The 14,365-nt window shown below is 32.9% G+C and overlaps 2 protein-coding genes across 3 annotated transcripts; one reads left to right on the top strand and one right to left on the bottom strand.

The window, feature by feature from the left end:
* The first annotated feature begins 5,014 nt into the window (after positions 1-5,014).
* Positions 5,015-9,181, top strand: LOC21395880 (protein COBRA). 2 transcript variants are annotated; one of them, XM_024164437.1, is made up of 6 exons: positions 5,015-5,304; positions 6,474-6,553; positions 7,101-7,557; positions 7,922-8,081; positions 8,171-8,451; positions 8,544-9,181. In XM_024164437.1, exons 1-6 carry the CDS (start codon positions 5,226-5,228, stop codon positions 8,834-8,836), a joined length of 1,350 nt encoding a protein of 449 aa, XP_024020205.1. In that variant the 5' UTR covers positions 5,015-5,225; the 3' UTR covers positions 8,837-9,181. The 2 variants fall into 2 exon arrangements, with proteins under 2 accessions (XP_024020205.1, XP_010087346.1); XM_010089044.2 differs by lacking the exon at positions 5,015-5,304 and adding an exon at positions 5,696-5,985 and having other exon boundaries at positions 8,544-9,180.
* A 690-nt stretch (positions 9,182-9,871) lies between these two features.
* Positions 9,872-11,112, bottom strand: LOC21395879 (COBRA-like protein 4). The gene has a single exon (XM_024164442.1). The coding sequence runs from the start codon at positions 11,009-11,011 to the stop codon at positions 10,541-10,543; it is 471 nt and encodes a 156-aa protein (XP_024020210.1). The 5' UTR covers positions 11,012-11,112; the 3' UTR covers positions 9,872-10,540.
* Between the last annotated feature and the right edge of the window lie 3,253 nt (positions 11,113-14,365).

The raw sequence follows: 14,365 nt of genomic DNA, 5'->3' as shown, positions 1-14,365 counted from the left end.
CTAAATTGTTTGTGCGATTAAGATTATGTAGTGTTGATATTCTTTGCATCTGTGAACTGCGATATTTGAATAACTTTGATTAATTTTTTGTCTGTTTTTTTTTTCTTTTTTTCTTTTTCCTCGCATTCTCATATGGGTTTAAAACCGACGGACATAACCATGACCGAACTAACCATTTTTGAACGGTTTTCAATCGGTTAACCGTCTGAACAGTTTGATTATGGTTGTTAATTTCTATAAATCGAAATGGTTGGTTCGGTTGGCCAACGAGCTTAATTACTAAATTGTCCAATCTCTGAACACCCTAAGCAAACTCAATTATTAGGAGAGTAATATGCAAATACAATTAAATGTTAGAAGAAATTTTAGATTTTCATATTATAAATGTTCTAACTACATTTGAGGATTCCAATAAAACGATTCAAAAAAAAAAAGAAGATGATGAAAAAAGAAAAACTTCATTTGAGAATTTGGTGAAACAATGCAATCGAACCTGTATTAGTTTTGGTCAAAGGCTTTACAGGCCGAACTCAGCTAATTTGACGGGCTTTTTAGCTCCACAAAGTCCCGATTGACAAAAATAATACTGTCTCCTTCTTCTTCCATTTTTCCACTTTTTTTGACGGGTCTTTTTCCCGCTTTTATTTAATTGATTATAATTGACAAATACATTTGCGCTAATGCATTGGCCACAATAGGACCTCAGAAGATTGTCGGTAGGACTTATTCATTACACAAAAATGTATCCCCTTAATCACAGAACAAATAAATAAAAAAATAAAATGTCATTAAAATCTAAGAGAAAAAAACAAATAGAAAGAGGGTCCACAATTTGGTGGTGTATATAGGAGAGTAAAGCCAAATAATTGGGAAAAGATAATGGAATCGGTAGTTAAGTATTATCATTGGGTGGGTAAGAAGAGGGAGATTTGGACAAAGAGAAATTGCAAAACCCCTTAAACACTTCTGGTTTTTTCTTATGAATTGTGCGACACCCACTCTAATTCAATTATTTCGTACTAATTTATATGACATAGAGTTATTATTTATTTTTTGCTAATATAAGTAATTATTTATTATTAATTAATGTAAATATTTTAAATAACTATTAATAAAAAGATTACCACTCACATATCACGTAAATTAATACAAAAAATTAAATTAGAATTGATAATTCTAACATTATTCTTATCTTATTATTCTTTTCCTTTTTTTATGGGAATTTTTCTTCTTTCCCTCACATAAAACACAAATCCAACGAGTCATTGAATTCGCCCTCCACCGACAGGAAGGGTGTCATTAACGGGTCCACAGTACAGCCTTTGCTGTTCACCTTACCAGTCTCCGTTCTTTATGATTTTTTGTTTGGTTGGATTTTTTATCACGTTCACAGCCTTGGCGAATGTTTTTTCTCTTTTCCGAAAATACCCCTCAATTATTAATTATTATATATAAATATACACATGCACAACGTATATATAGATTTATTTATATAATATTGTCGCATTGCATGGTCGTGCCTGAAATATTTTCTTACAAATAGAAAATTATATATACGCATGCACATGCACATGCACATACATATATATACATAAATATATAATATTGACGCATTGCATGGTAGTGCGTGAAAGATTTTCCTACAAAAAGAAAACACGGAAATATTTGTAAAAAGCTCTTATTACATTTATTGGTAAAGGTAGTTGACACATATTGACAAATTGGCTTAATCTTTTATGAACTTTTTCAATTCCTAAATCCCATATGCATTGAATGAGCAATAGAAACAGAATAGACGGCAATGCTTATTGGTTGCTACTTCTTCTTCTTCTTCTTTTTTCTTTTCTTTTCTTTTTTTTTTTTTTGGCTGAGTTTATTGCTACAAAGGATTGATCAACTTGACTTTACTTTTATTCTAACAGAAAAAAAAAAGTTGACTTTACTTTTAGTACAAAAATGATTTTTATTGTTAGGGATCACTTTTATTTATTTTCGTGATATAAAATCCAAAAAATATATCTCTAATTTTCATTTTTGTGAGAATTATTTTTGAGTTGATTTACTAATCAATCTCAACCTGCATAAAATTATCATACTATTTGAGAAAAAAAAAATAGCATACCAATACACTTTTTTTATTTTATTTTTGATAATTGGAACTTTGATCAAGGTGTTGATCACATACCAATACACATGTTGATTTTCATCAAGTTGTTGAACACGCTACTACTTTATTTTTTGAAAAATAAAACATAAAAATAGTATATAGTATTAGAGCTGCCTTAATACGTACATGGATAGTGGCGCAGTACTATTTGTTGGTCTAATTAAATAAATCATATTATGAGTTATCTAATATTTTAGCATGTATTATTATATGAATCTAATTGTGCATGTCGTTGTGGATACAAAATCACAGGAATCACATAACAACCTTACTAATCAACTCTATTTATGTTGTTGTTATTATTATTATTATTATTTTGCTAATAATTACTACCACTCCACTTTTTAATTTCTCTAGATTGAAACATCACTATAATTACTAGAAATATTGCTATGCTTTATACCCTCTAATTTACTTTGTTTCATATTCATTTTTTAACCATCAACACATAATGTAAGGGTGACAGTTTGGATCATGACACGATAATACGATTCGAAAACCACAAGGAGTTAATTAATTTAGATTTATTATAAATGAGTTTGGGTTATAAACGGGTTGATATGATTAACATAATCAATAAATATGTTGCATTAGTGTTGACCTTCTGACATGAAGTAACCCAAATTGACAAGATTAACTATATTTGTTACTTATAAATTAATTATATATGATATAATGTAAAAGTTTATATTAATATATAAGATGAATTTCAAAACTTTGAGGTTAATTTTTCTTGTTTTCTTAAAAAAAAAAGATAAATACACCAATAAAATTGTTAAATGTACCATAATAGTGTTAAAATTTTAATTCTACTAATTATTTATTCAATATATTATTTTAAATGGGTGACGCATATTGACACGATTAACATGAGAATTATTTACAGAAATGCCTATTTATAACATCTTGAATCTAAAAATACTTACTTATTATTTTATTTACAAAAATACTTATGTCATACATATAAAGACGTTTATATCCTTACATACTAAAAAAAGAAAAAACTAATGAATCAACATAATGAATATTTAGATTTAAATACAAAAAGTCAAAGAATTAAATTTAATGAAACCTAATTATTTCAAGAGAAGGAAACTTTCTTTAAACAAATAATAAAAAAAAAAGCACCTATCCAATTTTTTTTAAATAAAAACCAAATAAGTCTGCACAAAGTAGCAGACAAAATCCTAAAACGGCAACCTAATTATATCAAAAAATGAAAAAATTGCGATAAACACATAAACCAAGTTATATACAAGAAAAGAAAATAACATTAAAAAATCTCTCACATTTTTATTATTTTAATGATGAATATCATTATGAAAAAGAATGAATACAAAGTTTTGTAAGCAATCTGAAAGGTATTAAATATGATAAATAATAAAAAGTTTTCATTATCAAAAAGAATACAAGTTCTACGATAATAACAAAACTAAAGAATAGAAGTTTTATGATAAGGACAAAAATAATAGAAAAATGCATTAAATATGATAAATAATAGAAGTTGTCATTATTATAAAGAATAAAAGTTTTATGATAATGATAAAAATAATATTAATAAGATATTAAATATGTGCACCAAAATGTGAATATAAGCATGATCGTAAAGAATTAATGTTTTATGATAATGACCGAGATAATAAAAAAAACATATTAGATAAGCGTATGACACAGCTAATAAAAAAAGGTTTTAAAAATGTACAACAAAATGTGAAAACGCATCGCCATGAATAATAGGTCAAAAGGTTCATAACAGCTATACAGAAGAAAATATAAAAGCTGTTTGTGAGCATGAAGAAATTTAAAAATTCACGTCTAAAATGAAAAAAAAAAGAGAGGAAAAATCTATAATTTAAAAATGATATCAGTTTAAAATCAAAAAGTTATTATAGAATAATAATTGGGTTAAAATGGTAAAAACCCAAAATTATGAAAATATCACCATATAAAGAACATGCTTAAAATAATAAATAGGGGTATCTCCGGCATTACATGTGCTTTATTATTATTCAGAAATAGGCATTTATATAATATTAAAAATAAGTAGGTATTTTTAGATTGAAAGCTTTGAAAGTAGGCATTTTGTGTAATTATTTCTTAAGACGATTAATAAATGAATCGTATTTAAGTTGATATTTTTGATAAATTTAATAAATAAGTCGTGTTTAATTTGATATTCTCTGATATAATTAATAAACGGGTTGGACACAAATACGAACCATTATGACGAATTGCCACCTTATTAGACGCACTCATTTATTTAAATAGTTTTTTTATCCTTTCAAATAAAAAAGTAAATTTTTTTGAAAACAGGTTTAGTGATAATATTTTTGGTTTTTTAATATATACACAACTATAGTTATCAAGTGTTTTTTTTTTGTTCTTTTATTTTAAATCAAAAAAATTACTAAACATGTTTTCATTTAAAAATTAAGAAAAATAACAAAATAAAAGAAAACGATTTTGTTTTATTTTAAACTAAGGGATTGTTTGGTTGGGAGATTCATAATTCACTACAGTATTTTCTCTCAAAAAAATACACGTAAATAAAAAATGATTCTAATTTATGAACTAAATGTCTCCTAAAAAATTTAAAGGCAAACCGTTAGATAAGGGCTTAAATATCGTTCATCATAAGTGGTGAAGGGTATAATGGTACATACACTCCAGAGATTAGCAGCACAACAGCTCACATTAACGGTATCTCTCTCTCTCAATTAACAAAAAAAAAAAAGACACGGTCTCTCTTTCTCTCTCTCTCTCTCTCTCTCTCTAAAACAGTGATTACATAACAGCAGCAGAGACTTTTATAAGACTTGTTTACTTGCTTGCGAACGGAGGCTCTCACTTTCACTTTCACTTTCACTTCCCACTTGCCGTGTGTAAAGACTACGGCCCACTCACGAGCCACTCTCTCTCTCCTCTATATCTCTCTATATCTCTCTCCCTCCTCTATCTCTCTCTCCCTCTTCCTGTATTTCTTTTCTCGTGTGCAGATCTCACATCCCAAACTCAAAACACATCGAAGCAATTAAGGAACTAAATCTGCGTAAAAGCAATGGAGTCCATTGCCAGGCTCACCAGCTTCGCCGTTTCGCTTCTCTTCTTACTCTCTTGCTTATCTTTCACTTCCACAGGTCAGTCAGTAGTCACTGCTCACTTACGCAGATTCTTTTTTCTTTCTGAAAACATCCATTTTCTAGTTTTTCTATTGTTTTCTACATCTGGGTAGTGCTTCATTTCCCTAGATTTGTTATAGATTTGCTGAAAGTTTTGATGAATTGAAGGATTAAATTTGGTGGGATCAAGTGAAATCTCAGATTCTTCGAGTGGTGAAATACTCAATGATGTAGAAGGAAACAAGATAAAAATTAACATTTTTCATATCTCTCTCTCTCAATTAACAAAAAAAAAAAAGACACGGGCTCTCTCTCTCTCTCTCTCTCTCTCTCTCTAAAACAGTGATTACATAACAGCAGCAGAGACTTTTATAAGACTTGTTTACTTGCTTGCGAACGGAGGCTCTCACTTTCACTTTCACTTTCACTTCCCACTTGCCGTGTGTAAAGACTACGGCCCACTCACGAGCCACTCTCTCTCTCCTCTATATCTCTCTATATCTCTCTCCCTCCTCTATCTCTCTCTCCCTCTTCCTGTATTTCTTTTCTCGTGTGCAGATCTCACATCCCAAACTCAAAACACATCGAAGCAATTAAGGAACTAAATCTGCGTAAAAGCAATGGAGTCCATTGCCAGGCTCACCAGCTTCGCCGTTTCGCTTCTCTTCTTACTCTCTTGCTTATCTTTCACTTCCACAGGTCAGTCAGTAGTCACTGCTCACTTACGCAGATTCTTTTTTCTTTCTGAAAACATCCATTTTCTAGTTTTTCTATTGTTTTCTACATCTGGGTAGTGCTTCATTTCCCTAGATTTGTTATAGATTTGCTGAAAGTTTTGATGAATTGAAGGATTAAATTTGGTGGGATCAAGTGAAATCTCAGATTCTTCGAGTGGTGAAATACTCAATGATGTAGAAGGAAACAAGATAAAAATTAACATTTTTCATGATTAACAAATTGCATATATATATGTGTACATATTTTTTGAAACTGTTACATACCCGAATCTCATCCCACCGACAATGATATATAGATCCGGAAAGAAACTGATGAGTCTGATGTTGATTGGAATAGTTAGTATACTATGAAATTTATTGCTTTTAAGTATATAAAAGACTATAGTTTTCAATTTCAAATATTGTTGGAATTTTCACTTCTTTTTTTTTTTGTCATTTTTTTTTCTGCAGAAGCGTATGATGCACTTGATCCAACTGGGAACATCACTATCAAATGGGATGTGATGAGCTGGACTCCTGATGGCTATGTTGTAAGTGTGAATTAGTAAACAGATTTTAATTTTTTATTTTTTGGCAATTAAAAAATGAAATTGGAAGCAGGCAATGGTTAATTTTGATTCAGATTTAGATCATTTTTGTTAGTTGCATGTGTATGTTGGGTCTTTCTGTTTCCCTGTAGTCCTTACTTGAATGTTTAACATGTTGGTGCAAAATTTCGTCCAACACCAGAATAACGTTTTCTTGAACGTGTAATCCGGATCAAATAAACACTTTAACTAAAAACATAGTGTGAGCGGCTAGATGAACGCCATGAACTATGCAAAAACAAATAAGAAATAATTATCGGAGTCCAAGGACGTTCTTTTGGTGTTGGACGAAATTTTGCACCAGCATAACCTAAAGACCACTTTTTAGAATATAGTTCTGTATTAACTTTAATTGGTCGGGAATTTCATGGTTGCTCATATGGTAAAATGATATTTTTGTCTTTGTTTTGTTTTGTTTTTTGTTTTTTATCACCTTGTTTTGCTATTTTCCTGAATTTTCTGATATGGCATATTATGTTTGAATTGGCAGGCTGTTGTTACAATGTATAACTTCCAGCAGTATCGCCACATACAAGCTCCGGGTTGGACATTGGGGTGGACATGGGCGAAGAAGGAAGTAATTTGGAGCATGGTGGGAGCACAAACCACGGAGCAAGGTGATTGTTCGAGATTCAAAGGGAACGTCCCGCATTGCTGTAAGAAGGATCCGACAGTTGTTGATTTGTTGCCGGGAACTGCTTACAACCAACAGATTGCAAATTGCTGCAAAGGGGGAGTCCTCAACTCTTGGGTCCAGGATCCAGCCAACGCCGCAAGCTCGTTCCAGATCAGTGTGGGTGCTGCGGGGACAACTAACAAAACTGTCAAGTTGCCGAAGAATTTCACGCTCAAAGCACCAGGGCCTGGCTACACTTGTGGACCCGCTAAGATCGTAAGAGCGACTAAATTTATCACTGCAGATAAGAGGAGAGTCACCCAAGCTTTGAGTAAGTACTAATCTTTTCAAAAGAATTGAAAGGATTAAAAAAAAAAAAAATTGAGGAGTTTTTTACAGTGATTTACCATTTGCTCTGGACCGACTAAATCACGCTGGTACAAACATGCACATTTTGGGCTTATAATAAATGGGACATCTATTAAGTTTCCTGAACACGTGGAAGTTTCCTGAAAAAGAAACTTCCAAACTAAGGAAAAAAATATCCTCTATTTGATTGGTGTTCATCAAATGGGCCAAGAGGGTTGAGCAAGTACGCAATACAACTTAATGAGTATATAGCATATATTGACAGAATTAAAACGTACTTGAAAAACATTTCGTGGTTTCTTTGACATTTGTATCTCTTTTGGCAGTGACTTGGAATGTTACTTGCACATATTCACAATTCCTGGCTCAAAAGACTCCCACATGTTGTGTTTCTCTCTCTTCCTTCTACAATGACACAATAGTCAACTGTCCGACCTGCACCTGCGGCTGCAAGAGCAATAGTACGGACTCTGAGAGTTGCGTAAAGTAAGTTATCTTGTTTGTTTACTTATTTAGTTATTTGTTGTAGTAATTGTTCATGATTTCCTAATCTTTTCGCTGATATCGAATTGCAGTCCAAACCACCCCCATTTAGCTTCAGCTGTATCAGGTTCTGGAAAATCAAATATTAATACACCTCTGGTCCAGTGTACTAGCCACATGTGTCCAGTTCGAATCCATTGGCATGTTAAGATCAATTACAAGGAGTACTGGCGAGTGAAAGTCTCCATTACAAATTTCAATTACAGAATGAACTACTCCCAGTGGAATCTCGTTGCGCAACACCCCAATTTTGACAATCTTACCCAGATTTTCAGCTTTAACTACAAGTCTTTAACTCCTTATGCAGGCTTAAGTAAGTTCATTTGTGTTTCATGAATAATGAAGCCTCTATTGTAATTTTTATTTTGTTTTAAGTAAGGTATATGTATTTTGTTGGTTTTGCAGATGATACTGCCATGATGTGGGGAGTTAAGTTTTACAATGATTTCCTCAATGAAGCCGGGCCCCTTGGAAATGTGCAGTCCGAGCTTCTATTCAGAAAAGACAAATCAACTTTTACTTTTGAAAAAGGATGGGCTTTCCCTCGAAGAATCTATTTCAACGGTGATAATTGTGTCATGCCACCCCCGGATTCTTACCCATGGTTGCCCAATGCTGGTCCCCCGAAAATGGCATCCCTCCTTCGTCTTGCCATGACCGTCCTGGCATCTTTTGTATTCTTAGTTGCTTATGCATAAGTGAGTTGAGACTGCAATGAGCAACAAAAGCCGTCTTCTCCTCGAGGAAATTCCACAAACTCTGTGTGGTTACGAAAGCTCATGGCAATCCAGAAGTTTGGATCAAATGTATTAGTGCTGTGACCTCAATGCTAAAGAAGTGATTCAGGTGCACTATGGCTTGTCAGTAGAAAACTCAGCTTCTTAATCTGTTATGTGTATGAAGATTCAACTTTTACTTCCATTTTCTTTTTATTTTTTATTTTTTATTTTTATGTTTAGATCTAGTTTTGCACGGTTAATAATTCATAATTTATACAATTTTCCACTTTGTTCACTTGTCGGTAGAATATTCACAATGAAAATGTTCTTTAGAATTGTAACAGATTTCATGAAGTCACACTTGATAAATGATTGTGTTAAGTCTTTTGTGCCCGCAATATCTTTTTCTCATTTTCATCACTGAAGTCGCAATTGATGAATGAATGCTTGTGTTGACCTTTCCATACCGGTAATTTCTTTTCTCTTCATTTTAATTACCGACTTAAATCAGCATGTGTTGCGAAAAAAAAGTGGGGTAACAAAGTAGCTCAAGGTAAGAAATAATTTGCTAGAGAAGCCAACGTGAACACAGCTGAATAAGAATCCAGATATTATTATTCCGAGCTTACATTCTACAGCTTAATCATCTCAAGGACTGTACTTCTATATGAATTGTATGCCTGTTTTCTCACTGACGACTGAAAGTCTCAATTGTTGTAAGTTTTCGGAAAATCATCACCACCATATCCACCACCACACCGTTAGAAGAGTGGAGGCTGCGACTTTTGAAATTCTAAAAGAATATGCATGGGCAGAGTTTGGTAGAAATGGGTATTGGTCAGGCGGGGGTAGCATACATTCATCACCATTGAAGTAAACTCTCCGGGGAAATCCCCATCCTTGCCTGAGTGTGAAGGTAGTCTTTTCTTTCTGCATAAGCATCTCGGATTGGACATTCCCGTATGGTCCAGCTTCCATTAAGTAGTCATTGAAGAACTTCATGCCATAGAACATACCAGTGTCATCTGCATACACCAGTGAAATTATTCTCACATGTCAGTCGTAACTTCACAAACGTTGTGTTTCACTATATTAGGAGTCAGATTTCTGGTTTTATAGGAGGCACTCACTGATGGACTGGTAGGGAAGAAGAGGCTTGTAATTGAAGCTAAACACTTGGGTGACATTGTTCAGATTGGGATGCTGAACAACCAGTGTCCATTGGCTGTAGTTCCGCCGAAAGTCGAAATTGGTTATGGCAATCTTGACCCTCCAATAAGCCTCATAGTTAAGCTTCAGGTGCCAGTGCACGCGTACGGGGCACATATGTTTTGTGCATTGTAGCAATGGTGCAAGATCCTTCCTTGGTGTATTGATTCCCGGCTTCTGTAATAACGTTGAGTTGCTCCTGCATATTGAGGAACAGACGTATGAACTGCACATAGATCTTTGTATGGCTATCTGTAGATTATTTCACAAGTCTGGATCAAAAAAGAGCTTACATGATGCAAGTGTTGTTGTTGTTCTGGCAACCACAGGCACAAGCCGGGCAAGGAATGATTTTAGAACTGTAGAAAGATGACAAGGAAACACAACAGCTTGGGTTCTTTGAGGCAAGAAACTTAGAATAAGTGCATGTCACGTTCCATGTCACTGCAAACAAATTTAAACATGAGAGTGAAACTATCCACATGGATTTACTCTTTGAAAACATAGGAAAAGAGAGATCAGAAGCTTACTCAGAGCTTGAGCCTTTCGCCTACCATCAGGTGAGAGGAAGTGTGAGGAAGGCACAATCTTTGCAGGGCCACAAGTGTAACCTGGTCCGGGACCAAGCAGAGTGAAATTCTTTGGCAGTTTCACCGTCTTGTTTGAGGTCCCGCTGAGCCCAACAGTTATCTGAAATGCAGCCACTGCAGCTGAGGGGTCCTGTCCCCAGGATGCCAGCACGCCGCCCTTGCAGCAGTTGCCGAACTGCTGGTTGAAAGGCGTTTCAGGAAGCAAGTCAACCACGGTGGGGTTTCTCTTGCAGCTGTGTGGGATGTTTATTTTGAACTTGGAACAGTCTCCTTGCTCTTTGGCCTGAGCGCCCAACATTGTCCAGATTATCTCCTTCTTAGCCCATGTCCACCCCAGACTCCAGCCGGGGCTCATGAAGTGCCGGAACAGTTGGAAGTTGTTTATCGTAACCGCTGCCTTGTGAGAGCCAATGAAGAGAATTTATCAACCACTTTTCTGATTGTTGTATAAAATTGAAAAGAAAAAGAAATTTTGGGTTTTGATATGCCATCTTGCTCCTTTTTTTGGGCTAAAGGATCAATATTCTTAAATAGTAACGTACCACATAACCGTCAGTTGCCCAAGACATGACATCCCATCTGATTGAAACGTTTCCATTTGGATCCAGTGGGTCATAAGCAGCTAATAAAAAAACAAAAAAAAGTACCAAAAGCAAGATCAAACAAATATGAACATTTAAGACTAATAAAAGCAAACTTTAAAAGAAAAAAAAAATCTTCGATTTATATATTTACCTGCAGGTGATAATGGCATGCAACATAGAACTGCCAAGAAGATGAACTTCAATCCTGCAAATAAATTGCCTTGCTGCAAATAGAAGCAAGTTTTGCCTCCATTAAGAATTTTCTGCATTGAGTTTTCGAGAAACATGGATCGCCGCAGCGCAACCTTTCTGCTATGGAGCTGAGAAGATACACAAGTACAAGATATCTACTCAACTGCATCAGATTCAGGGTGTTATAAAGTCACAACATTTTGAGGAGGCTGCAACATATGAAAGTGAAATGCCTCAAGATATCTCACCTACTGGTTTGATATTTCATCTCATTTGATTTTTTCATTCCCTTTTCTCTAACAAAGATATGATCCCACTTTCCCTCTCCCAAATAACACAAACACACACATCCACACTTCACTAACTTCATTTTCTTTGTTCAGTTTATGTGTCTGCGTCTGAAGCAACATTTTTTTGCTAAAAGTAAAGCTCAAAAATCAATCCCTTTACAGTGATGGATAGTTTTTCTTAAAGTCGTGTCAGCAAAGGAAGTACTTCACGATCAAGCTTTTTCCTTTCCATTTTGGAGCCATTGCAACAAAATGCATGGCATATCTGGAGCGTAAAATGATAAGAAATTCTTTCTGTCATTCACGTAGATAGGGGGGCGCTGGCAGTTCCTGAATTATTAGTATTGTTACAGTTTGGTTACTAGCTATTTATTTCTTGAACTTTGTATTTTGGGCATGTTTGTTTATGAGCATTATTTATATTAATGAATTTTTAAAAATAATAAAGGTAATTACTTGTCATGGCGTGATGAAAAAATTAAAAATTTTAAAAAAAAAAAAAAAAAAAAAAAAAAAAAAAACCAAACCCTTATCTTTAATGTTTGTGAAAATGCTTGTTGATAATAAGGTGTCAAAAGCTAAGTTGAGGGACAACAAGCTAAAGAATAAAATCAGGACAACAGATTTGGTCTCCAGAAAACATGTAGGATCCTTGTACATATATGAATTGTGACACCCTTTATATTTTTTTCCGTATATTTTGGACACACTCTTTGCATTTTTTTTTTTTTTGCAACTTTTTATTTTAGTTGATTTGTCTATTTTTCTGACAATTGATGTCGTAATCATCTAATTTAACGCTGATAGGTTTGTTTGTTATTTCATTTTTCATCAAATTAAAAATACGAGGGATACTTTTTCGATTACCAAAAACACATGGGTAATAGTATGATTTAACTAAAACTGAGAGGGTAATTTTTGGATTTTCTCATATAAAATCAAAATCAGTTCGGTCTCCTTTAGTAACGTTTCTGTTTTCAATATTTTGAAACACAAAATAAAAGATTTTCTTTTGTTCTTTTTTTCATTTTCTTAAACAAAAAATATAAAAATATGTTTGGTAACTACGTTTTTTTTGTCTTTAAAAATAAAAAAAAACAAAAAACATGTATGGTTACAATTTTTACACGTTCAAGAAAAGTAAATAATTTTTAAAAAAATTATATTTTCACCTCAAAACTTTTAAATATTATATATTGACCCTAAACTTTTTAAAATTTTCTTTTTAGCCTCTAACCTTTTAAAAATACATTTTAGCTCCGAATTTTTTAAATTTCATTTTGGTCCTTAAAGTTGAAATCTATACAAATTGGTCTTTTAAATTTTCTCAAACTTTTATTATCCACCCAGATCCCAACCTCGATTGTGGTCCTGATATGTTAGGCCATCTAGACGGTGATCTCGACGCTACTTTAATGGCAATCCCACTTGACTGTAGGTACCATCTTAGCCCAACTATGTCGTTCCTAATCTAACCTTGGCAACGGTCCTAAATCAACCTTATCGATGATCCTAACCAGTCAGCCAGATCCGATAATGATCTTGACTCGAACATATCGTTGACTAGACCATAACTACCAACTACAATTATGACTTGACCTTGGTAATATCCTGACCCATTGGTCTGACCTCGATGGTGATCCTAGTCCAATTGAAGTAAGGTCCTAGCTCCCCAGCCTGATCCTATTGGAGGCCAAAACCCATTGGTTTGACCTGTCCTGACATTAATATTAATTTTATTCGTTGATCCAACCCCAACTCCAATCCTAACTCGTTGACGTCTTTAGTTTTAATGATGACCATTTTACTTTAAAAAAAACTGAAAACAAAAAAATTTGTGTTTCGATAATTTTAAAAAATTTGATAACAATTAAAAAAACAAAAACATGTTTACCAAACATGTTTTCAAACAAGGTTTTCATTTAAAAAAACAAAAAATAATTTAAAATAAAGGGAAATTATAGTAAATAGTAAATTTTTGAAACTAAATTAAGTAAATAGCATATTTTAAAACTATTTGAAGTAAATAACAGTTTATGTGGTAAATGAATCATTTACACGGTAAATGATTTATTTACAACTAGTAAAAAATAACTTGTGGTAAAAAATCTTAAAAAAATATTTATTTACATGAAAAAAAGTTCTTTTTACTAGTTGTAAAAAGAGAATTTACGTGAGAAAAATATTTTTACTAACTGTAAATGAGCTATTTACACGGTAAATGATTCATTTATCACGTAAACTCAGACACGAAGCCAAGTTATCTCTAGTGGGGGCTCAAGCCCCCACTCACATTTTTTGTTCTTTTAAAAATTTATCAATGTTCTTGTTTTTTTAACAAATAGCCCCCACAAGAAACCCTTCAAATATTCAAATACGTTAATTAGTCCCCACAAAAATTGAGAAAAATTCAATTTTACCTTTACTCAAATCAACATATATTTATGTTAAATTAAATATAACCCCTCTAAAATTGAAAAAAAAAATCAATTTGTCTCAACAAAATATTTAAAAAACCATTTAAGCCCTCATTGTCATTGCGTAAACTGCTATTTATTATAAATAATTTTTAAATTTGTAATTTTACTTAATTTATTTACAAAAATATACTATTTACTATATTTTCTCTTAAAATTTAATAAT

The sequence above is a fragment of the Morus notabilis genome, unplaced genomic scaffold (assembly GCF_000414095.1).
Source record: "Morus notabilis unplaced genomic scaffold, ASM41409v2 Scaffold161, whole genome shotgun sequence".
NCBI classification, from domain to species: domain Eukaryota; kingdom Viridiplantae; phylum Streptophyta; class Magnoliopsida; order Rosales; family Moraceae; genus Morus; species Morus notabilis.
Note: the sequence above shows the minus strand (reverse complement) of the source record. Positions and strands in the feature narration are given on the sequence as shown.